The sequence below is a fragment of the Pan troglodytes genome, chromosome 4, assembly GCF_028858775.2.
Source record: "Pan troglodytes isolate AG18354 chromosome 4, NHGRI_mPanTro3-v2.0_pri, whole genome shotgun sequence".
Lineage (NCBI taxonomy): Eukaryota > Metazoa > Chordata > Mammalia > Primates > Hominidae > Pan > Pan troglodytes.
The window spans coordinates 57,365,813-57,389,254 of record NC_072402.2 but is presented as its reverse complement, the minus strand read 5'-3'; the positions used below and the strand labels follow the sequence as shown (position 1 = coordinate 57,389,254).

The window sequence follows — 23,442 nt, the reverse complement described above, 5'->3', positions numbered from 1 at the left end:
AAAAATGAATTTCTAGGTAGTGGGCCAAAGAATGAAGTAGTTAAATGTAGTGATTGAGTCACAAACTTGATGTATGTAGAAGGTAGCTATATGGAGAGTGTAGTGAAAGGAAAGAGGTGAGGAATTGAAATGTCAACTCTGAATTATCTGTGTGGCCAATTTACTTTGTATTATATGTGGCAGTATTTTTGTTCTAATTTGTCTTCCTGAGAATTGGGCCAGATCCCCGTCACCACTGCATTTATAGAAGAAAACTAATTCTTACATTCATAGGTATGGGAAGAGCATGAATAACAAGACAATAAAAGTGATATTTAATATTTAAAGTCAATTATAGGGCCAGGATTGGTGGTCCAGGCCTGTAATCCTAGCACTTTGGGAGGCCGAGGTGGGAAGATCAGTTGAAGCCAAGAGTTTGAGACCAGCCTGGGCAGCATAGTGAACCTTGTCTCTACAAAAATAAAAATAAAAAGGTCAGTTATTGTCAGGCTACATTTATTTGCGAGGATAGAGGGAAATAATGTTAAGAAAATCCAAAGGTCACATTTGCCTTCAGTTGTTCTGAAATTTGAACATGAGAATACCTGTGTAGGTGAGGTTGACGTAATAAGCACATGAAACTTATAGAAGATAGTCACTTACTTTCTCATTTTATATAGGTATTAAGGTCTGTCATCAATATATAAGTTTTCTCTTTTAAAATGTAAACATTTGGGGTCTTCTTCATATAATTAACCAAGTCAGAAAGTAAACATTGGATAATGTTTGACTCTAAGAGCTTAAATACTTGGCAAGGTTTTCCTAGGAGAATTTGTGGAGAAAATCTGTGAATAGATGAGCCAATTTTTAAATAATACAAAATGGGGATACATGATGCAAATTAATTCTTGCCTTTTAGTCCCACATCCCTTCTTCCATTACTTACAGGTTATTGTTACCATTAAGAACACTTCTTTTTCTTAAATGAGCAGGTTTATGTCGATTATTCAGAGTTGTTACACAGGACATAGATTGGTTTTATCATGTCTATCTTAAAGTTTTTCTTTTTCTTACTCTTACCAGTCAACCTAAAATTCTTTTTTCCCCCTGATATCTAATTGCAGGTTAAGCAACCTGAAATTCTTGCAAAAGGGCAACTTTAATTTGAATTGTAATTGGAATCCTATGCTAGTGACCGTGTATGGCTTTTCTGTATTGTTTTCTAATAATTATTTGAATATGAAACATTCCACAGTAAATCCCAGACAAGAGCTATTGTTTTTCATTTTATAGGTGAGAGATTAAGTAACTTATATAAGATTATACAACTGGTAAGGTTGGAGCTAGTATTCAAATTCTGATAAATCTGGTACAAAAGTACACATTCTTCTGTAATATTTAAATGTGAATTCTTTTTGTAGTTTTTGAGTCAGAGTCTTGCCCTCTCCCCCAGGCGTGAGTGCAGTGGTGCGATCATGGCTCATTGCAGCCCCAGCCTCCTAGGCTCAAGCGATCTTCCTGCCTCATTTTTAAATTTTTCATGGAGATGATGTCTCATTATGTTGCCCAGCCTGGTCTTGAACTCCTGGGCTCAAGTGATCCATCCCACCTTGGCCTCCGAAAGTGGTGGAATTACAGGTTTGAGCCACCATGCCTGGCCTAAATATGAATTATTATTTTTTTAAATGGAGTCTCGCACTGTCGCCCTGGCTGGAGTGCAGTGGTGTGATCTCATCTCACTGCAACCTCTGCCTCCCGGGTTCAAGTGATTCTTCTGCCTCGGCCTCCCGAGTAGCCGGGATTAGAGGGGCCTGCCACCACACCTGGCTAACTTTTTGTATTTTTAGTAAAGACAGGGTTTCACCATGTTGGCCAGGCTGGTCTCAAACTCCTAACCTTGTGATCCGTCCGCCTCAGCCTCCCAAAGTGTTGGGATTACAGGCGTGAGCCACTGCGCCCGGCCTAATATGAATTACTTTTTTTGTTTTTTTCTTTTTTTTGAGATGGAGTGTCACTCTGTCGCCCAGGCTGGAGTGCGGTGGTGTGATCTTGGCTCACTGCAACCTCCACCTCTCAGGTTCAAGCAGTTCTCTGCCTCAGTCTCCCGAGTAGCTGGGATTACAGGCGCCTGCCACTATACCTGGCTAATTTTGGTATTTTTAGTAGAGATGGGGTTTCACCATATTGGCCAGGCTGGTCTTGAACTCCTGACCTCGTGATCCACCTGCCTCGGCTTCCCAAAGTGCTGGGATTATAGGCATGAGGCACCGTGCCTGGCCTAATACGAATTCTTAATAAGCACAATAACGATATATCCCTCCCCTTTCCTCTCAGTCCCTATCATCTTTCTTCAGGGACTTTTGTCATCTCTTACTCTGCTACCTACTCTTCTGTGAATGATTTCTTAGGTTTCACTTTCCTTCTTTATAGAATATTTCATCATTCTTTGTACTGAAGACCTCATTGAGGAACTAGCCAGAATATTTCTTACTCCTAGGCATCTAGGAATCCAGCTTTAGGAAAGGTGAAATTTGTACTCAGAAACTATATTGAGGCTTAAAGACAGTATATCTACTTGCCTATCTAGTTTTTATGTCTTCTGCTTCCTTGTTTTTGTTTTGAGACAGGGTCCCACTCTGTGGCCCAGACTGGAGTACAGTCGTGCCATCACAGCTCACTACAGCCTCAACCTGGGCTCAAGGGATTCTCCTATGTCAGCCCCCCAAGTAGCTAAGACTACAGGTGCACATCACTGTGTCTGGCTAATTAAAAAAATTTTTTTTTGTAGAGACGAAGTTTCACTATATTGCCCAGGCTGGTCTTGGACTCCTGGACTCAAGCGGTCCTCCCACCCTGGTCTCCCAAAGTGCTGGGATTACAGGCATGAGCCACCACACCCAGCCTACTTCCTGGATCTGATACCTTCATATTTATAAAAATTTTTATTTCTTCTTATATCTTCAGCTTTCCACATTGGATCATTTTCCTTCTGCCTAAAGTACATTCTTTAGAATTAGTAAGGATCTTTTCTTGAATTATTCTATTTTTATCAAAGTTGCATTTCTGCCTTCTGCCATATCTGGCATTTTCAAGTCCTGATCCCTTTGAGGCTCTATGTGGTAGATTAGGTCCTCCTCAGCTGTTAGGTTCCTTTGTGTACACTCTAAATTGAAACTTTTTATTTACTTCTCTAGAAATGTGTGTTGAAATCATTTTCTTGCTGATGACTCTACTCCTATTTTATATAGTTGTGTTTGGTTTCCTCCCTTACAGTAATTTTAATATAAGAATCTAGAAGAAGATAAACTTGTGTGCTTAGCCACATTGAACTAGAAGTCTCTGTTAGCCATGTTTAAACTTACTTAGTTGTAGTATAGTTATAGAACTGCCCCCTGCTTTAACACCTGGATTCCTCTCAGATGAGATTACCTTTCACATTTTGTAGCACTGATCATTCCTCAGATTCCTGGGCTTTACTTAATTTAGATTTTGAGTTACATGCTAAGATTTTCTCTCACATTTTATTAATGTCAAGAATTTTTTTTTATACTTTATCCATGCCATTATCATCTGTTTACCAAAAATAATTGGAAATCTTACATTGTTGAGTACAATCCTAATATTATTTACTATTCTTTGTTTGAGACCTTTTTTTTTTTTTGAGATGGAGTCTTGCTCTGTCGCCCAGGCTAGAGTGCAGTGGCGTGATCTCGGCTTACTGCAACCTCTGCCTCCCAGGTTCAAGTGATTCTCCTGCCTCAGCCTCCCGAGTAGCTGGGATTATAGGCACATGCCAACACGCCCCGCTAATTCCTTTTTGTATTTTTAGTAGAGACGGGGTTTCACCATGTTGGCCAGGCTGGTCTTGAGCTCCGGACCTCATGGTCTGCCCGCCTCGTCTCCCAAAGTGCAGGGATTACAGGCTTAAGCCACCACGTGCAGCCTGTTTGAGATCTTTATTCATTTTTGTTTTGTTAACTTTGTTGTGTAATATCAGAAAAGCTATACTTTGGTAGTAATACTTTGTGTGTTTTTGTGTGCCAGAAGTTGTCTTTTTTAGCCCTTTATATTGGGCTTTTTTTAGACTGTCAGGAAGTTTCAGTCTTTACCCTAGTAAGTCAACATGTGTTTAATTTTTGGAAAGATGAACCTTTTCTCAGATTATTTTAAGCCCTTGTTCTTTTTATCCTTTAGCATTTCCATAGGTGAAGCACCATACCGGCTTTATCTTTTGGAGAGCTTGAATCCTCCCATGAACTGGAGAGTCCCTCCGGGTTTCCCTAGGAGTCCATATTTAGTTTTGGGTTTTGAGATGATCCATGAGGAAGCTTGATTTAGTTTTTGAGGAGGGAATCATTACAGATATCTACCCAGCTCACTAATTCACATGATCTTATTTAATGTGGAGAACTTAATTTATTCTAAACTTTCCAGCTGTGAAACTGATGCTTTTAAAAGTTTTTGTAAGGGAAGAAAGAAAGACTTCACTGCAATGTCTGTTTGATTACACACACACATTGATTAAATTATAGGAATAATAGGTATTTTTGGCAACTGCAGTAGTCTTGAGAAAAGTCTGCCTTCAGCAATTATTCGTAGTATTTATCTTCAGAAATCAGGATTGAGTTGGTTGGTCTGCATTCATATAATGCTTTGAATGTAGATAAATGGTCAATAAATACATGAATGAATTGATATTGTGAAATAGAATTCTCAGTCATAACTGAAGTATTTAGAAATAAAAGGAATGTAATTTCTTGCTTATTGGTAATAACTTTGTAAGTGGAGTAAAAAGAATGAAAAAATTGAAATTTTAATTCTCTTCAAATGGGGAAGGGAAAATACAATGTATTTTATATTCTAAATCTTAGGAGTCATTAGGTTGATATTTGCAATTTTTTATAGTTAATGCAAGGCATGTTAAAATATAATTTGTCTTGGTTTTAACATTCTGAGCCACTGTGTAGCAGAATTTATCTGTATTACTTGACATTGCCCAATTCTTCCTATATTCTGTGGGATAATGTTTTAGCTTTACTTGTTCAGTTGGAATATAGTTTGTACTTTTTTAGTTTAGTTATTTTACCCAGGAGGCAGCTGTTAGTTTAAAAAAAAAAAATTTGGAATATACTGTTCTTTTGGTGGTTTTATTCTATACTAAAACTTGAAATTGTGAGTGACTCTTGGTCATGCTTTATTTATGCAGAATATCCTCCGAATCCTAAATCTAGAGCTCCAAGGATGCTGGTCATTAAGAAAGGTAATACAAAAGACTTACAGCTATCTGGATTCCCAGTAGTAGGAAATCTTCCGTCACAGCCAGTTAAGAATGGAACTGGTCCAAGTGTTTATAAAGGTTTAGTCCCTAAACCTGCTGCTCCACCTACAAAAGTAAGTTCTAAATTACCACAAATGTAAATTTTGAGTTGATAACCAATTTATGTCCTATGGGGGGAAATGTTAAAGAATTTAAAGTGTGTATGGAGGTACTTCGTGGGGTGCTGAGTTCTAGGTGGCAAGAGTTGACCATATGTGCTCTTAATTATCTTTGATGTGGTGTGTGCGTGTGTGTGGTTTTATTGTTTTAGCAGTAGTAAGTGAAACTTAAAAAAATTTTTTTTTGGCTAGATGTAGTTGTGATATATTTGCTTAATGATAATATATAATGCTGTTTTACCTGGTGCTCAGTTTTAGGTTTTGGAAACTTACATGTTTTTTCTTATTCTCAAGTGAAAGAAACCCAACTTTATGTAGCTTTGGAAAAATAGCAATTTAGTTAGATACCTAAATGTTCAGTTTTTATTTTATTTGTTGAAAAAGAAAGGGACAGAGAACTATGTAGGAATAATGCAGTGTGATACAAAAATAATTGTTTCCATGAGCCTAGTGTAGTCATTTTTGTTTTATAATATTCACTGTTTTTGTCTTTCTCCTGTAACCTGTTTTTGATAGCCATTAATGTTTGTGTGTTTTTCTTTAGCCTACACAATGGAAAAGCCAAACAAAAGAAAATAAAGTTGGAACTTCTTTCCCTCATGAGTCCACATTTGGCGTTGGCAACTTTAATGCTTTTAAATCAACTGCCAGGAACTTTAGTCCATCTACAAATTCAGTGAAAGAGGTATGACATTAAAAATCACACTTGAGGAATGTAACATTTTAATTATGATAGTTTAACAGTGAATAAAAGGTAGAAATTCATTAAATGAATACATTAGAATGAGTTTCATTCCTTCAGAAAACTGGATTCATTTACTTCATTTGTTAACCAATTTTGCATTTTGGGAAAGTAGGAATCATTTAAAATATTTTAAATGAAAATTCCCAGCTCATTCCTGTAATCCCAACATTTTGGGAAGTGGGACAGGAGGATCACTTGAGCCCAGGAATTTCAGACCAGCCTCTGCAATATGGTGAAACCCTGTCTCTACTTAAAAAAAATAGCTGGGCATGGTGGTATGTGCCTGTGGTCCCAGATCTTGGGAGGCTATTGTGGGAGGAACACCTGAGCCTGGGAATGTCAAGGCTGCAGCAAGCTGTGATTGTGCCACTGTACTCAAACCTGGGCAACAGAGTGAGACCCTGTCTCAAAAGTGGTGGCAGAGTGGGGATGGGGGGGAATTCCAAACATCCTAATAAACAAAGAATAATTTTTTGGGGGGTGGTAGGAGGGACAGAGTCTCTGTTGCTCAGGCTGGAGTACAGTGGCTCGTTTGTGGCTCACTGGTGCCTTGACCTCCTGGGCTCAAGCAATCCTCCCATCTTAGTCTCCTGATTGTCTGGGACTACAGGTGCTTGCCACTGGGCCAGCTAATTTTTTACTTTTTGTAGAGACGAGGATCTTGCTATGTTGTCCAGGCTGGTCTCAAACTCCTGGTGTCAAGTGATCCTCTCTCTTCAGCTTCCCAGTTCCTGGGATTACAGGCATGATCCACCACACCTGGACCAAGAGTAATTTTTAAGAAAACAATTAAGAAAATTGCAATTTTCTTAATTTGATACTTGTGATAGTTACCTTGTAGGATTGAAATTAACTAATGAGGATTTGTATTGTATAATGTCTTCTTTTGGGGATGATGGACATTTTATTACTATTAACACTGATTGGGGGGAAAGGAGGAACAAGAGAGAAAGGTATGTATTGTTACTGTACTGACTGTGAGTACCTGGTAGTTCAGGTATTTTCTTTCTCATTTGATCAAGGTTTTGAAACTCCCAGAACAGGGAGTTCTCTGACCAGTCTAGTGTCAAAGGACACCCATAGCACTTATATTATTATACCTGAAATTGCTTTGGGTACTGTATTGGAACCCCTCAGATACTATTTTTTATTTATGATCTCAGACAGAATTTTTGAGCTTTGAGGGAAGGACTAGCATTCCTAGCTGGTTAATTCTGCTAAGATTAGTTATAATATACATACATTAATGCCAGCAAGTAAGCATTATTATGGTTTGTTTCCGTGACTAATAATCCATATGACACAGAGTTTTAACATTGTTTTGTGTTCCACTGTCAAAACACCAAAGAACCAAAAGCAAAAGGATTCTTTCTCCTCTCCTCCCTGCCATCTCACAAACATTTTACCAGGTGAAATCCACTCTTATAAACCCTATGTATGTGTATAAATAATTATAAAATAGATTTTATTGGAGCTGTTACTGAACTCTAGAACTCTGTGTAACACAGTTTGAAAAGCTGCTCTTCTGTGTATTATAGAAAAGTTTAAACAATTCTAGGATGCATTTATAAAATAATAGACACCTAATTTAGAATCATAGTTCTGAGTATTATCAGACCTTCGTTGTTTGTGGGATAAGAAAATTATTTTGTTGACTCATTCAGTAGGGGAAAAAACAGGGATAGAGAGAACTAGACTGTAACATAGACATTATAATCAATTTTATTTTCTGAGTAAAGGTAAAATAGGAAGCTGTGGTAGTAGTGAATTTTATGTTGACATTGATTCCTTGGCTACATATTTATCAGTATTTCTGAATTTCCTCTTAGTGTAATCGCTCAAATTCCTCTTCTCCTGTTGACAAACTTAATCAGCAGCCTCGTCTAACCAAACTGACACGAATGCGCACTGATAAGAAGAGTGAATTTTTGAAAGCATTGAAAAGAGACAGAGTAGAAGAGGAACATGAAGATGAAAGCCGTGCTGGCTCAGAGAAGGTAATTGAATTTATAGCAATACTTGATTTGACATTGATATGTCATTGAAATATTTGAGCATGTATTAGGACCTTGGAATACATTTGAATCATTTCCTTGGAAAGAAACTTGGAAAGCCATTTGCATAAATAATGACTTGGCTTCTCCCCTCCTCTCTCCTCTTCTCGCCTCCCCCCTTCCCCCTCCCCTTCCCCTCTCCCCTTCCCCTCCTTCCCCCCCGTCCTTCCCCCTCCCCTTCCCCTCCTTCCCCCTCCCCTTCTCGTCCTTCCCCCTCCTTCCCCCTCCCCTCCTTCCCCCTCCCCTCCTTCCCCTCCCCTCCTCCCCTCCCCCCTCCCCTCCTTCCTCCTCACCTCCTTCCCCCTCCCCTCCTTCCCCCTCACCTCCTTCCCCCTCCCCCTACCCTTCCCCCTCACCTTCCCCTCCTTCACCTCTCCCCTTCCCCTCCTTCCCCTTCTCCCTTCCCCATCCTCCTCCTTCCCCATCCTCCTCCTTCCCCATCCTCCTCCTTCCCACTCCCCCTTCCCCACCTTCCCCACCTTCCCCCTCCCCCTTCCCCCTCCCCCTTCCCCACCTTCCCCCTCCCCCCTTCCCCTCCTTCCCCCTCCCCCTTCCCCTCCTTCCCCCTCCCCCTTCCCCTCCTTCCCCCTCCCCCTTCCCCCTTCCCCCCTTCCCCCTTCCCCCTCCCCACCTTCCCCGTCCCCCTCCTTCCCCCTTCCCCCTCCCCTCCTTCCCCCTTCCCTCCTTCCCCTTTCCCCCTTCCCCCTCCCCTCCTTCCCCCTTCCCCCTCCCCTCCTTCCCCCTTCCCCCTTCCCTCCTTCCCCCTTCCCCCTCCCCTCCTTCCCCCTTCCCCCTCCCCTCCTTCCCCTTTCCCCCTTCCCTCCTTCCCCTTTCCCCCTTCCCCCTCCCCTCCTTCCCCCTTCCCCCTCCCCTCTTTCCCCCTTCCCTCTTTTCCCCCTTCCCCCTCCCCTCTTTTCCCCCTTCCCCCTCCCCCTCCTCCTCGTTTGAGACAAAGTCTCACTCTGTCACCCAAGCTGGAGTGTAAGGGCATCATCTTGGGCTGCAGCAAACTCCACTTCCCAGGTTCAAGCAATTCTTGTTCCTCAGCCTTCCTGGTAGCTGGGACTATAGGCATGTGCCACCACACCTGGCTAATTTTTGTGTTTTTTGTACGTCTGGCTAATTTTTTCATTTTTTGTAGAGACGGGGTTTCACCATGTTGGCCAGACTGGTCTTGAACTCCTGACTTCAGGTGATCCGCCTGCCTTGGCCTCCCAAAGTGTTGGGATTACAGGCGTGAGCCACTGTACCTGGCCATGACTTCATTTCTAAAGTAGATTTGCTTCATTCTATAGTTTCTGTGGAAAAATACATTTAAAAAGCATTCTTGTTTATATCTGCTCTCTTTTGCTTGTCCCATCTTGCCTGCCTTCATGCTTTTAATTTTGCATTTGTTGTATAGATATGAATACTTAGGGTAAGAAAGCTTTGGATATCCATCCTGGCTTAATTTTTCATTCCTAAATTTAACAATTACAAGTATTACATTTATGGTTGTTGGTTTTTTTTTTTTTTTTAGAGTTTTGCTCTTGTCTGGAGTATAGTGTACAATGGCATGATCTTGGCTCACTGCAACCTCCACCTCCTAGGTTCAAGCAATTCTCCTGCCACAGCCTCCCAAGCAGCTAGGACTACAGGCGTGTATCACCACGCCCAGCTAATTTTTTTGTATTTTTAGTAGAGATGGGGTTTCACCATTTTGGCCAGGCTCGTCGCAAACTCCTGACCTCAGATGATCCACCCGCCTTGGCCTTCCAAAGTGCTGGGATTACAGGGGTGAGCCACTGCGCCTGGCCACATTTATGTATTTTCAATGGAAGCTTAGTTAGGATCTATTAAAAGTTTTTAATAACTGTATTCTGTAGAACTCATTCTTTTTTTTTTTTTTAACTCTCTAAAAATCAGGATGACGACTCATTTAATTTACATAACAGCAATAGTACTCACCAAGAAAGGGATATAAACCGAAACTTCGATGAAAATGAAATTCCTCAAGAGAATGGCAATGCCTCAGTGATTTCCCAGCAGATCATTCGGTCTTCAACCTTCCCACAAACTGATGTTCTTTCAAGTTCACTTGAGGCAGAACACAGGCTAGTATTTGTTTGTACTTTTTGCTCAGCATTTTCTGTATTCGAGATTTCAATATTATAGAGTTTTTACGTGATTTAACAGGTTTATTGAAATACAACTTACGCCATAAATTTCACCCATTATGATATACAGATGGTTTTTAATATATTCAAAGTAGCCCTTTGTTCATTTCACATTTACTTTTCATTTGCATTCTGTCCTAGGCAGCTACTATTCTTTCTATAGATTTGCCTTGTGTATGTATCTTATATAAGTGGAATAATATAGTATGTGATTTTTGATGTGTAGCTTCTTTCACTAAGTATAATATTTTCAAGTTTTATTTGCATTGTAAGCACGTCAGTACTTTGTTCCTTTTTATTGCTGAATAGTACACTATATGACTATACTGCTTTTTTGTTCATCAGTTGATGAATATTAGTTGTTTCCACCTTTTTTTTTTTTTAAACAGTAGGCTCTAGTCCAATCTACTTTTTGACTGTTTTGGATAATGCTGCTGTGAACATTCATATATAAGTTCTTGTGTGGATATGTTTTTATTTCTGTTGGATAGATACCTAGGAGTTGAATTGCTAGGACATGTGATAGCTGTGTTTCACATTTTTAGAAACTGACAAACTATTTTCCAAGATGACTATGTCATTTTACTTCCTCATCAGCAATATAGAAGGTTCTAGTTTCTCCATATTCTTACCAACACATGGTACCATCTATCTTTGATTACAGTCATTCTAGTGGGTGTGAAGTATGATTTCCCTAATGACTAATAGTGTTGAGTATCTTTTTATGTGCTTATTGGCCATTTATCCTCTTTGGAGAGAAATAACTGTATAAATACTTTGCTCATTTAAAAATTACATTTTCTTACTAAGTTGTAAGAGTTCTTTATATATTTGTGTATAAGTCTGATATATGATTGGCAGATAATTTCTCCCATTCTGCGAGTTTTTTCATTCTCTCAGTAGTGCAACCACCTCCCACCCACCCCCACCCCCACCCCCACAGGCACCTTTTGAGATGAGGTCTTTCTGTGTTGCCCAGACTGGTCTCAAGTGATCCTCCTGAGTAGCTGGGATTACAGGCTTGCACCACCATGCACGGCTTCAGTGGTACCTATTGAAGGGCAGAAAGTTTTAATTTTGATGTAGTTCATTTTTTTCCTTGTATGGTTTATGCAGGTTTCCTGGATGATGTGAGGTAGGAGTCCAGACTCATCCTTTCCCACGTGGACAGCGAATTGTCCCAATATGTGATTTATTTTTCGAGACAGTGTCTCACTCTGTCACCCAGGCCGGAGTGCAGTGGTGCGGTATTAGCTCACTGTAACCTCTGTCTCCCAGGGTCAAGTGATCCCCCCACCTCAGCCTACCAAGTAGCTGGGACCACAGGTGTGCACCACCATACCCAGCTAATTTTTGTATTTTTTTGTAGTGATGAGGGTTTCACTATGTTGCGTAGGCTAGTCTCAAACTCCTGAGCTGAAGCGATCCTCCCGTCTCGCTCTCCCAAAGTGCTAGGAGTACAGGCATGAGCCACAGTGCCCAGCCAGTCATTTAGTTTTTATTGTACATTTTTTTTTTTTTTTTTGACAGGTCTTGCTCTGTTGCCCAGGCTGGAGTTCAGTGGCAGGATCTTGGCTCACTGCCACCTCACCTCCTGGGTTCCAGAGATTCTTGTGCTTCAGCCTCCTCAGTAGTTGAGAATACAGGCACACGCCACCACGCCTGGCTAATTTTTGTCTTTTAGTAGAGATGGGATTTCATCATGTTGGCCAGGCTGTTCTCGAATTCCTGACCTCAAGTGATCCACCTGCCTCAGCCTCCCAAAGTGCTAGGATTACAGGTGTTAGCCACCACTCCCAGCCTGCTGTAAACTTTTAACAGCACTTTTTGCTTCCATCAGTATAGTCTAAAGCGTTTTAAAAAATAGTGATCTCTTAAGTGGTTTAGTCTTAGAATTGAAGAGTATTCATATCTAGAATTTATTTTTGTTTTTTTGTAGTTAAAAGCAGGTATTTTTGCAGAAATGACATACCCTTACTGTATTCCTTAAATAACCACATGGTTCGGCATAACTAAAAGATGTTAAAAACTATGAAAGCAAAGAAAGTTAATAGTTTATACCCTTAGATTATCATATTATTATTCTGTAATTGCTTTGTATAAACTGATTTTTTTTTTTAACTTAAAAAGTCTTACATCTTCTAAGAGCAAGCTTAGGGCTAAGTTACATTTATTAACAGCCCAGTTGATTGACTTGACTTTTTGCCAGTTCTTCTAGAACCTCATTTAATTCTAAGGCAGTGGAAAACTGGGTTATATCTCCTCTTGGATAACTTTTGTGGAATTTATTTATAATTTCAACTTCTATTTTAATTAAGAACATAAGCTACATGAGGCCAAACATTTTGTCCATCTTGTTCACTATATCTAGCACCTAGAATGGTGCTTGGCACATTACTTTGCTTAAATTTGTTAAATGAATGAGGGAAGTAAATATTGCAGTATTTTTCTACCTGTTATGTAAATCTGTAGTTTTTTTGAGGAATATTTTAATTTTACTTTTTATTTCTAATTTTTTCAAATGTTTTAATAGTTTATATTTCTCCTGCCAAGGGTTATGGCTGCCCCCTTAAAAAAAAAAAAAACAAAAAAAACATAGAGATGAGCTCTCACTGTGTCACTGTGTTTCCCAGGCTGATCTCAAACTCCTGGACTCAAGTGATACTCCTGCCTCAGCCTCCCAGAGGGCTGGGAGTAGAGGCGTGAGCCACGACACCTGGCTAGATCTTCTTTCGTTCTTTTCTTTCTTTTTTTGAGGCGGGGTCTTATTCCATTGTCCAGCCTGGAGTGCAGTGGCACAGTGATGGTTCACTGAAACCACTCAAATGATGCTCCTGCCTCAGCCATTGGAACAGCTGGGATTACAGGTGTGTACCACCATGCCTGGCTAACTTTTGTATTTTTTGTAGAGATGGGGTTTCGCCATGTTGCCCAGGCTGGTGTCAAACTCTTGGGCTCAAGCGATCCTCCTGCCTTGGCCTCCCAGAGTGCTGGGATTACAGCCACCATGCCCAGCCCTTCCCCACGCCCCCTGCTTTTTTTCCCTTAGATTGCTCCTTCAGAATAAATCTTTATCTTTCTGTCTTTAATCATATATTATTACTTTATCTTCGTGGTTACTTTTGTTTCCCTTCTCCAAATCATGTCCTGTTTTGCTTCTTAAATGTGGCTGTAACTATTGTATGTGAATGTGTAGGCATTTAATTTTGTAGGCTGGGCGTTGTGGCTCACACCTGTAATCCCAGCACTTTGGGAGGCTAGGGTGGGTGGGTCACTTGAGGTCAGGAATTCAAGACCAGCCTGGCCAACATGGTGAAACCCTGTCTCTACTGAAAATACAAAAATTAGCTGGGCATGGTGGTGCATGCGTGTAATCCGAGCTATTCAGATGGCTGAGGCATGAGAATCACTTGAATCTGGGAGGCAGAGGTTGCAGTGAGCCGAGATCGTGCCACTGCACTCCAGCCTGGGTGACAGAGTGAGACTGTCTCAAAAAAAAAAAAAAAAAAAGAGTAAGTTTTGTATTTGGACCTTTCTCCTAAAATAATTTATTGGGCTGATGATAATTGCATTTGAGAATTAATTTAGCTAGATTAATTTATAACTAACTTAATCAGATATCTATAAATTCACTCGTTTAGACAAAGTATAATTTATTGTACATTTAATGTGAACAGATGAATAAATAACCACACTATTTTTATTGCCTCCCAAATTGTGGAACTTCATGCTACCACATAATACAGTTTATGACTTGTGACTAATAGGCTTGAGTGATGGCTGAAATGTCAAATATAGAAAAAATTTAGCAAACATGAATTCTTTTTTAAAAAGATTAACATAAACAGATATTTCAGAATTTTTTTGATCATTCTAATGAATCACCTTGTTTTTCCCCCTCTGCCATTTGAAGCCACTATTCTATAGTATGGATATAAATTGTGAAACTGTTTTCCTGTGATGAAGATTTATGTGTGTTCACGTCCTCTCTCTCTCTTCTCTCCCCTTCTCTTTCTCTTTCTCTCCCTTTCCTCTCCTCCCCTCTTCCTCTCTTTCCTTTCCTCTTCCCCCTCTTATTCCAAATAATGCTGTTATCAGCATCCTTGTATTTATATTCTTGAATATTTGTATAAATGTGTAGGTAACAGATTACTAGGAGTGAATTTGATTGGTCAGATGGCATACATATTTAAATAATCAGCTACTGCCATGTTATCCAAAAACATTCTGATAATTTGCACTCTCACCAATGATCATTGAAATATTTCTAGTCACACAATTGGTAGAAAGGGAAAAGGCCTGTGTGTAGAAAGGAGAATACAACACAAACATATCAGATATTCTAATGATAGTAAAAGATGAATGTTACCTCTTAAGGAGATAGAGCATAGGCAGTAAAAGAATACAGATAAAAGATTTTTTAACTCCTAGAATCTATTCATTAAGGCCATAGTGAGAAAGTTGTCACCTAATATCTTGTCTTCCGATTTCCCTTCAGTACTTAGTAGCAAAAAAACAGTTGGCCCATACCTTTAGAAAATGTTTCTTATAACCCCTAATAGACATATCTAATGTTTAATTTTATTTTTTTAATCTGCAGAGCAGATGTTTAGTGCAGGAAGCATTTTGATGGTTCTTGTTTCATTTAGGAAGATTTATGGAAGAGAGACTTTAGTTTCATAACTTGACAGAATTTGGTTCTCTGTGACTACTAACAGGAGAAAATGGAGAGGATGAGATTTAGAAACTAAGGCAAATCAAGATGAAAACATCTGGCTGGGGACAATGACTCATGCCTATAATCCCAGCACTTTGGGAGGCTGAGGCAGGTGGGTCACTTAGGCCAGGAGTTTGAGACCAGCCTGGCCAACATGGTGAAACCCCATCTCTACTAAAAATACAAAAATTAGCTAGGCGTGGTGGCGTGTTCCTGTATTCTCAACTACTGAGGAGGCTGAAGCACAAGAATCTCTGGAACCTAGGAGGTGAGGTGGCAGTGAGCTGAGATCGCACCACTGAACTCTAGCCTGGATGACAGAGCAAGACTCCATTCTCAAAAAATAAAAAATAAAAGACAAAAACATCCTAAATTGGAGTAAGCTCTAGAGGGAGGGGGAAAAAAAACACCCCATACTGCATGAAGAGAATAGTATCAGTGATGACCTACTTGAATGATTATTTTAGTATATATGTTTTAATTTTTTTTGAGACTTTATAGATTACATTGTTTTCGTCTTTTTAAAACAGTGGATACTTTTCTTTTATATTTAGGTTACTTTAAAAGTTTTAACCAAGTTTTTTTCCCTTAAACCATATAGTTTAAACTATAAAAAGAGAGAGTTATGCATACGAATACCATTATCTAGTGTGGACATGAAGATGAAGGGGGCAAACAATAAGAACATTTTGTTATTTGCCAAGAATAGAATAAAATTGTGGATTCAAGATTTCAGATTTGGTAGCCGCTAGTTGGAATAGAGGGATAGTTTTATAGAAATGTTGCACTTGCTGAAAAAGATCCTAAGACAAGTAAAGGGGCTAGTTGATATGGAACTGTTTTTATTTAAATTTCTTAGTTTGAGTTTCCTTGACTGTTTAAGTAGAATATGTGTTTGTAAATGTTTCAAAGACGTATATCAATACCTTTTCCCCCACTCTTAAGCTAAGAGAGTTAATGGCTTCTTTTAGATTTTAGGGTTTTTTTCCCTGTCAAAATGGAATGTTACTTCTTTTCCATTGCTTCATATTTTCTGTAAACTTTGTGACTTCTTAAGTTATATACATATAAATGCTCATATTAGTTGAATTCAATAATATGGGGCAGTGATAGTTTTTGTTTTTGTTTTTGTTTTGAGATGGAGTTTCACTCTTGTCACACAGGCTGGAGTACCGTGGCGTGACCTCTGCTCACTGCAACCTCCACCTCCCGGGTTCAAGTGATTCTCCTGCCTCGGCCTCCCGGCATAGCTGGGATTACAGGCACCCGCCACAACACCTGGCTAATTTTTTGTATTTTTAATAGAGACGAGGTTTCACCATGTTGGCCAGGCTGGTCTCGAACTCCTGACCTCAGGTGATCCACCGCCTTGGCCTCCCAAAGTGCTGGGATTACAGGCGTGAGCCACTGCGCCTGGCCAGTGATAGGTTTTTTAAGGATAATGCTTTTCAAATATTAAAATATGAAATATTCAATACTAAGGCACATAGATCATTCTTAGTTTTATTGTCAAGTTTTAGCCACTTTATCAGGGTATCGAGGTAGCCTCAACATCAAAGGGATACAGTTGTCAACTTGTTTAAGCAGGCACCAAATTAGTGGAAGTAAATGCTAAAAAAATTCAGAGGGTTTGGGGATAGAGATCATTATGACTTGGGTACCAGTCAGAGGTTTCTTTCTTTCTTTTCTTTTAAAATAGTTAATTGTATAAATATTTATTTTTTAGAGACAGGGTCTCACTGTATCTCAGGCTGGTCTTGAACTCCTAGCCTCAAGTAATCCTCCTGCCCTGGCCTCTTGAATTGCTGGGATTACAGGCATGAACCATCACACCTGGCCCTAGTCAGAAAGATTTAATTGGGACCTAAATTAAATCTTGAAAGGGTTAGACATAAATAAGAGCAAGCGTGCTAGATAGTATTTTGGAAAAAGAAAGGATGTAAAGACATGGTTAGAATGGTGTATATACCTAGTTTGTTTTAAGGGTGTTGAGTGGGATATTTTGACACAAGCAGGCAATTTACTCACTGAAGTTAAAGATCATATTGAAAAGGCAGGACTTTAGAGATGTCTTATACTTGGTTTGTGATAGAGTAGGAACTGTGACCCAGGTCTTCTAACTTCTAATCCTAGATTTTCTCTACTGAGGAATTTGAATTTGTGACCATGGCACAAACACAGTTAAGGAGTTTGTTCTTTAGAAAGTGAGAAGCCACCGAAAATATTTATCAGAGGATGGTAGTTGTGAAACTGGTATCAGGATGATTTGGCAATAGTTTGAAGGAGAGAGTGGGAAGGAATAATTGAAATGAAAAAGCAAAGTACAGATAAGGGTTACCGTAATATAGTCAGTCATGCATTGCTTAATGACAGGGATATATTCTGAGAAACGTGTCGTTAGGTGATTTTGTCATGGCGTGAAACTCATAGAGTGTACTTACACAAACTAGATAGTATAACCTACTACCTACCTAGGCTATATGGTATAGACTGTTATTTCTAGGCTACAAACCTGTATAGCATGTTACTGTACTGAATATTGTATAGTATTTGTAATCATAATACAGTGGTATGTATTTGTATATCTAAGCATATCTAAACATATACAAAGGTACAGTAAGAAAATGGTATTACAGTCTCATGGGATTATGCATCATATGTGCGGTTGTCTGACCAAAATATAGTTACGTGGCACATGTTTGTATGTTTAGGGGGGAAAGGGAAACACAGATTGTTTTTATTTTTTCTTATTTTTCTTTTTGTAGAAATGGGGTCTCACTTTGTTGCCCAGGCTGGTCTTAACTCCTGGGCTCAAGTGATCCTCCCACCTCGGTTTCTCAAAGTGCTGGAATTACAGGCGTGAGCCACCATGCTCGGCTAGATTATTTTGAAAGCTATTTCAGGAACAGTTAAAAGCTACAGCCTCTGGTGGAGAAGTAGAAATACTTGCCTTCTGTTATATTCTCTTTCATAATAGTTGATAATTTTTTCCATCTGCATTATTGCTTAGTTACGATTCAGTTTTTAAAAGTAAAACAGGTAAAAGTTTGGATCCAGCAAAAGAGCAGTTAAATTGTTTTGCTAGTCTAGATTTAATAGTCTCTGTATTAGGTGTCATTGAATGGTAAAAGTGAATGGAAATGCTATTCCAAAAGGAGGCCATCCAGATTAAAGAGTAAAGATAGTGCACTGGAAGAAGTCGTGGCTAAAAGGAATGAAAGAAGAAATGATTAATGCTGACTGTGACATTTTTGTTCAGAAGCAACAAGGTGCTGTGCAATACATACTAATTTGGGAGACAGAAAACCAAAATTCTATTTGTCTTTGCCATCAAGTAAGCAATTATTTTACTTATATGATCTTGATTGTTCATCTGTAAAATGTGGATATCATGTTATGTTTTATTCAAGGTCTCAGATATTCTGTGAGACTCTGAAAAAAGGTCTAAAAGTCTATAAGCAGCTATTGTGTAGCAGGTGCAAGTTAAAAGATGAGTAGGTGTAAATAAGAGGGGACTTAAACGTTTGTGGAACAATGTAATTAAATGATAAAAACTATTAACTCTGTTTTTCAACATAACTCCATCAAGTTCAAGACCCTTTTGTAAGCAATGATACCAGTCATTTAGACCATCCCTGAAGAACTGAGGGCCCTGGCAGTTTAACCGTGTCAGTGCTGTCTTTTTTACACTAACTGAAGAAAAATGGGCCCCCTCTAAAATTTAAGATTAGGAAATGAAGTCAGAAGGAGCCAAATCAGGACTGAAAGGTGGATGCCTAATGATTTCCCATTGAAACTTTGCAAAGGTGCCCTTGTTTGATGAGAGGAATGAGCAGGAGTATTGTGGTTAAGGACTCTCTGGTGAAGCTTTCCCAGCATTTTTCTGCTAAAGCTTTCCCAGGCATTTTTCTGCTAAAGCTTTAGCTTTCCTTCTCAAAACACTCTCATAATAAGCAGATGTTACTGTTCTTTATCCCTTCCAAACAACTGTTGCCATGACCTTTGCTCTTGACTGGTCCTCTTTGCTTTGAGTGGATCCCTTCCACTTCTTGGTAGCTAGTGCTTTGATTGTGATTTGTCTTCTGGATCATACTGGTAAAGCCGTGTGCAGTTCTTTGAAGAAATGCTTCAGAATCTTGATCACACTTGTTTAAACTTTCCATTGAAAGCTCTATTTTTGTCTGCAGATGATCTGGGCACACATTGAGTGGAAATTATTCAACTTTAATTTTTCATTCAGAATCATGTAAGCTGAACCAAGTGAGATGTCTTGTCTGTGGTATTGGCTATTTCTGTTGTTAATCGTCAGTCCTCTTCAGTTAGGGCACTAACAAGATTAATTTTTTCCTTGTCAATTGATGGGGATGATCTGCTGCTGCTTCTGTGAGGGCTTCATCTTCAGAATCACCTCATCTTTTCTTAAAATGAGTTATCTATTTGAAATTTCTTGTTTCCTTGGGGTATTGTCCCCATAAACTTTTCGTAAAGCATCAGTGATTTCATTATTCTTCCACCCAAGTTTCACCATAAATTTGGTATTTGTTCTTGCTTCGATTTTAGCAGAATTCATGTTGATCTGATAGGGGCTTTCCCCAAACTGATGTCTTACCCTTTGTGGTGCCTTAAACAAGATTCTGTTGAAACATGTTATCACAAGTTAGCACAAGTTTATTTTGGTGCAGAATTTTTTTCTTGAAATTCTTGCATAGTTTTTCCATGATACACATTTTTTATGAACTTTTTGAAGACTCCTTGTAGGAGTAACAGAAGTACTTAGGGGTTTCATTTTTTAAAAACAAACCCTTTCATATCAATACAAGATATGTGGCCATATAAGAAACAAGCTTGGAGGTTTCCTGATCAAATGAAGTAGCTATTGCTGCAGTGTTCATGACTGCCCAAGTAGAAAACCTAATGAGTAGTCAGAAATATGGTGGTACTGAAGAAAAAGAGGAGTGATATTGCTGTTACTTTTAGTATAAGAATTTAGCAGATTTGCTTCACATCTGTTAAAAGTTTCCAGCCTGAAGAGCCTTTGACACCAAGGATTAAGCAGTCAAGGAGTTCATTCTAATTTTAATATCAGTTTATTAATCTTACCTGTTTATTCATTTTCAGAAAGATATTCAGAGCCTGAGCTCAAAAATCCTTTTGATGTGTCTTGGGGTCTTTGTATAATGGATCCTGGTGGATCATGTTTTCTTATACATAATGTAAATGATACTGTCCTACTCAGGGTAAGCTTTACATTAAACTTAATTTCCTCTCCTTTTCAGATTGTTAAAGGAAATGGGCTGGCAGGAAGACAGTGAAAATGATGAAACATGTGCTCCCTTAACTGAGGATGAAATGAGAGAATTCCAAGTTATTAGTGAACAGGTAAGAAAACCTGAATCATACAACTTCACTTTTAAACTGCCCTTATTTAGAACAATATAATTATATGTAAGCATGGAGTGGGGGAGATTTAGGAATTTATCACGATAGGTCAGAATTGCTTTTAAAAAAAAAAGAGGGAGGACAGGCTTTTGCTATGGTGTCCAGCTGGCCTCTAGAACTCCTGGGTGCCAGGTGATCCTCCAACCTTAGCCTCTGGAGTAACTGGGACTACAGGCAGGAACCACTGCACCTGGTTGAATTGACTTTATAGAAGTCTGCAATAGTGACTTATTTAAACTATTGGGTGTGCAATAGTTAGGAATTAGTGTAAGTGATGTCTATGATTAGTCATTTTCCAGACCTTTTTTGTTTTGTTTTTTGTTTTTGGCTTTTCTGGGGGAGGAGCAAGAGTGATAAGAAGTAGAGAGTGTTAGTAGCTTCCTAAGTAACTTCATCTTTTATCCTTTTCTTGCACAAGAGTATTTCATATTCTAAAACATCTTGCTTAATGTCTCCCTAGTTACCTTTCTGAAAGAGTATTAGGGAAGTTTTGTTAGAGCATCAGGAAGTTGAGATGCTTTTTTTTCAAATCCATTATTTGTTTATTTAAAGAGTTGGGGTCTCACTCTGTCATCTAGGCTGGAGTGCAGTGGCTGGTCATAGCTCACTGCATCCCCAAATTTCTGGGCTCAAGCAATACTCTTGCCTCAGCTTCCTGAGCAGCTGGGGCTACTGGCTTGTGCCACTACACTGGGCTTATTTTCTGTCTTTAAATTGTTTCTAATTTGGGCCAACTATCTTTTTTCTTCTTTGATGATGTTTTGACTCAATTCTTATTTATTACCAACCTTTTAGTTATGATTTCTCATTTTCAGAAATAGAGAACTGTATTTTTTCTAGTATCTTCATCTCCGGTTAAACGAGACAATTTTGTAACTTTATATACCTCATTCTACTTTACAAACTATGAACAAAGCAGATTGGGGGGTGTATTAATTTAGGTCAGAATAATAAAAATAACAGATACAGCTTAATGGTTTCTGATTATATTCTGGTAAGTCCCTGAAGGTATTTATTACAGTTGTCACTTGAGGCAATAAAAATGTGGGAAAGTTTAGTACCTTAATCAGTGTGACAATTATTACTCACATCTACTTTGTCTGGATCCAGAATTTTTTCAGAAATATCATTACTTGTGTAGTTTTTGGGATAGGATACAATTTTATTATATTCATGCTTATATTATTACAGTAGGTTTGTAACTCTTGAGGGATAATTTATTTATTTTGCTGTTAACATTTTAGTTACAGAAGAATGGTCTGAGAAAAAATGGTATTTTGAAAAATGGCTTGATCTGTGACTTCAAGTTTGGACCGTGGAAGAACAGCACTTTCAAACCCACAACTGAGAATGATGACACAGAGACAAGTAGCAGTGATACATCAGATGACGACGATGTGTGAAGGATTTCCTAACAGCTTTAGAAATCTTAGTGTGATACATCTCTCTCATACAGTTTGGGGTGAATTGTAAAAATGAAGAACTATAATTTATGTAGTGAAATACCCCATTAGAAGAGGATTTTTTGGGGGACTTCAATATGAAGAAAACCAAGAATGTTTTGTTGGGCTGTGTTGAACATTATTTCTTTGTAAATGAATGTTGTAGGAATGAGGACTTGGGTTGGTCCAACATTGACTTTCTTCATCACTGCAACATTTCTCTGACTAGCAATGTGACGATGTAACAAATGAGATTTTCTCATTTAATAATAAAAAATTGTGTAATGTTTTGCAAAGCTTCTGTCTTAAAATGTCCAGGTCTTAAGAAAAAAGGCAGCTTACACTGTTTTGCTTGCAGAGTCATATCTTTTTCGTACAATGGAAATCCTCAAGTCCACTTTGTGCGGTCCCCCTCTCCTTCCCCCAAAAAACAACAACAACAAAACAAAAACCAAAAAGGAAAATGTAGCATGTTGGCTAAAACTGGAGCAAAGTGCACTAAAACAATTTCCTGAACTCACTTGTTGTACTATTCACCTTTTAAACCATAAATTGCTCTTTAGCCATTTGTAGTGCAGTAAATGTTACAGGAAAAGACTTGGCACATTTTCTTCCAAATTTTAAGAGGTGATTTTCAAAAGCTTTATTGGGGTATGTTGTCAGACCAGGGTTTTCAGAGTTGATGGAAAAGAGTCTTGTGAGAAAACTTATTTTGATAAATTATTACACACGCAGAAAAACTGATCACACTGACTGGATCTGTCCACGACATGGAAAATAAACTGGATTTTCAGAATATTGTTGTTTTCTGTAGTGTTCAAGGTATTGTTTCTAAACATAAACATACTCTAAACATGCTTTATTTGCTTGTTAAAGTCATACTTTTAAAAGTAATACCTTACTAAAGATGGTGATTACTTTTCCGAGGTCAGAAAAGGAAAGCTAAGCGTTTTCATTATCAAATACACAAGCTTATTAAATGAATGACTGTTAACTACTTTATTTTCATTTGCACATTAATTTTGGAATTGTTTCTGTTTTGCTGCTGACGGAAATACTATTTTGGCTCTGTGTATATTTGTATTTTGATTTTTCTGGTTTGTTTACCCCCATTTGCTTTTAGCTCCCCCTTACGTTTAAATATATTCTAATTGTAAAGAGCATAATCTTAGAGCAAAAATACTTGAGGTTTTACGTCAGATCTAATCTTAAGTGTTTGTTGTTTTTTAAAACGGTGTTTTCTCAGATGGCTGCAGTGTTTTTGCTATTTCTGCATAAATACCCTACCTGGACTCCCCAGTTTTCACCAGAAACTGTTATTTTTGTTGTTGTTGTTGTTCCCACTGAGACTGATGGTGATGGGGAAATTAAAAACAACACACTAGCACACTCCCACAAAACTTGAGGAAGAGTTAGAATGGTAATAAAATATTAAATAGACCTTATACTTAAAATAAGGTTTTACTGTATAATT

The 23,442-nt window shown here is 38.6% G+C and overlaps 1 protein-coding gene across 18 annotated transcripts in view; it reads left to right on the top strand.

Moving 5' to 3' along the window:
• Positions 1-22,264, top strand: part of GPBP1 (GC-rich promoter binding protein 1) — an 89,695-nt gene extending 67,431 nt beyond the window's left edge. For all 18 annotated transcript variants that reach the window (XM_009449137.4, XM_063810443.1, XM_063810445.1 and 15 more), the window contains 6 exons: positions 5,186-5,370; positions 5,960-6,100; positions 7,990-8,157; positions 10,120-10,307; positions 20,364-20,466; positions 21,771-22,264. In XM_009449137.4, coding sequence (XP_009447412.1) covers positions 5,186-5,370; positions 5,960-6,100; positions 7,990-8,157; positions 10,120-10,307; positions 20,364-20,466; positions 21,771-21,929 — 944 coding nt within the window. In that variant the 3' untranslated portion in view covers positions 21,930-22,264. The remainder of the gene's footprint in view (positions 1-5,185; positions 5,371-5,959; positions 6,101-7,989; positions 8,158-10,119; positions 10,308-20,363; positions 20,467-21,770) is intronic.
• Positions 22,265-23,442: the final 1,178 nt, after the last annotated feature.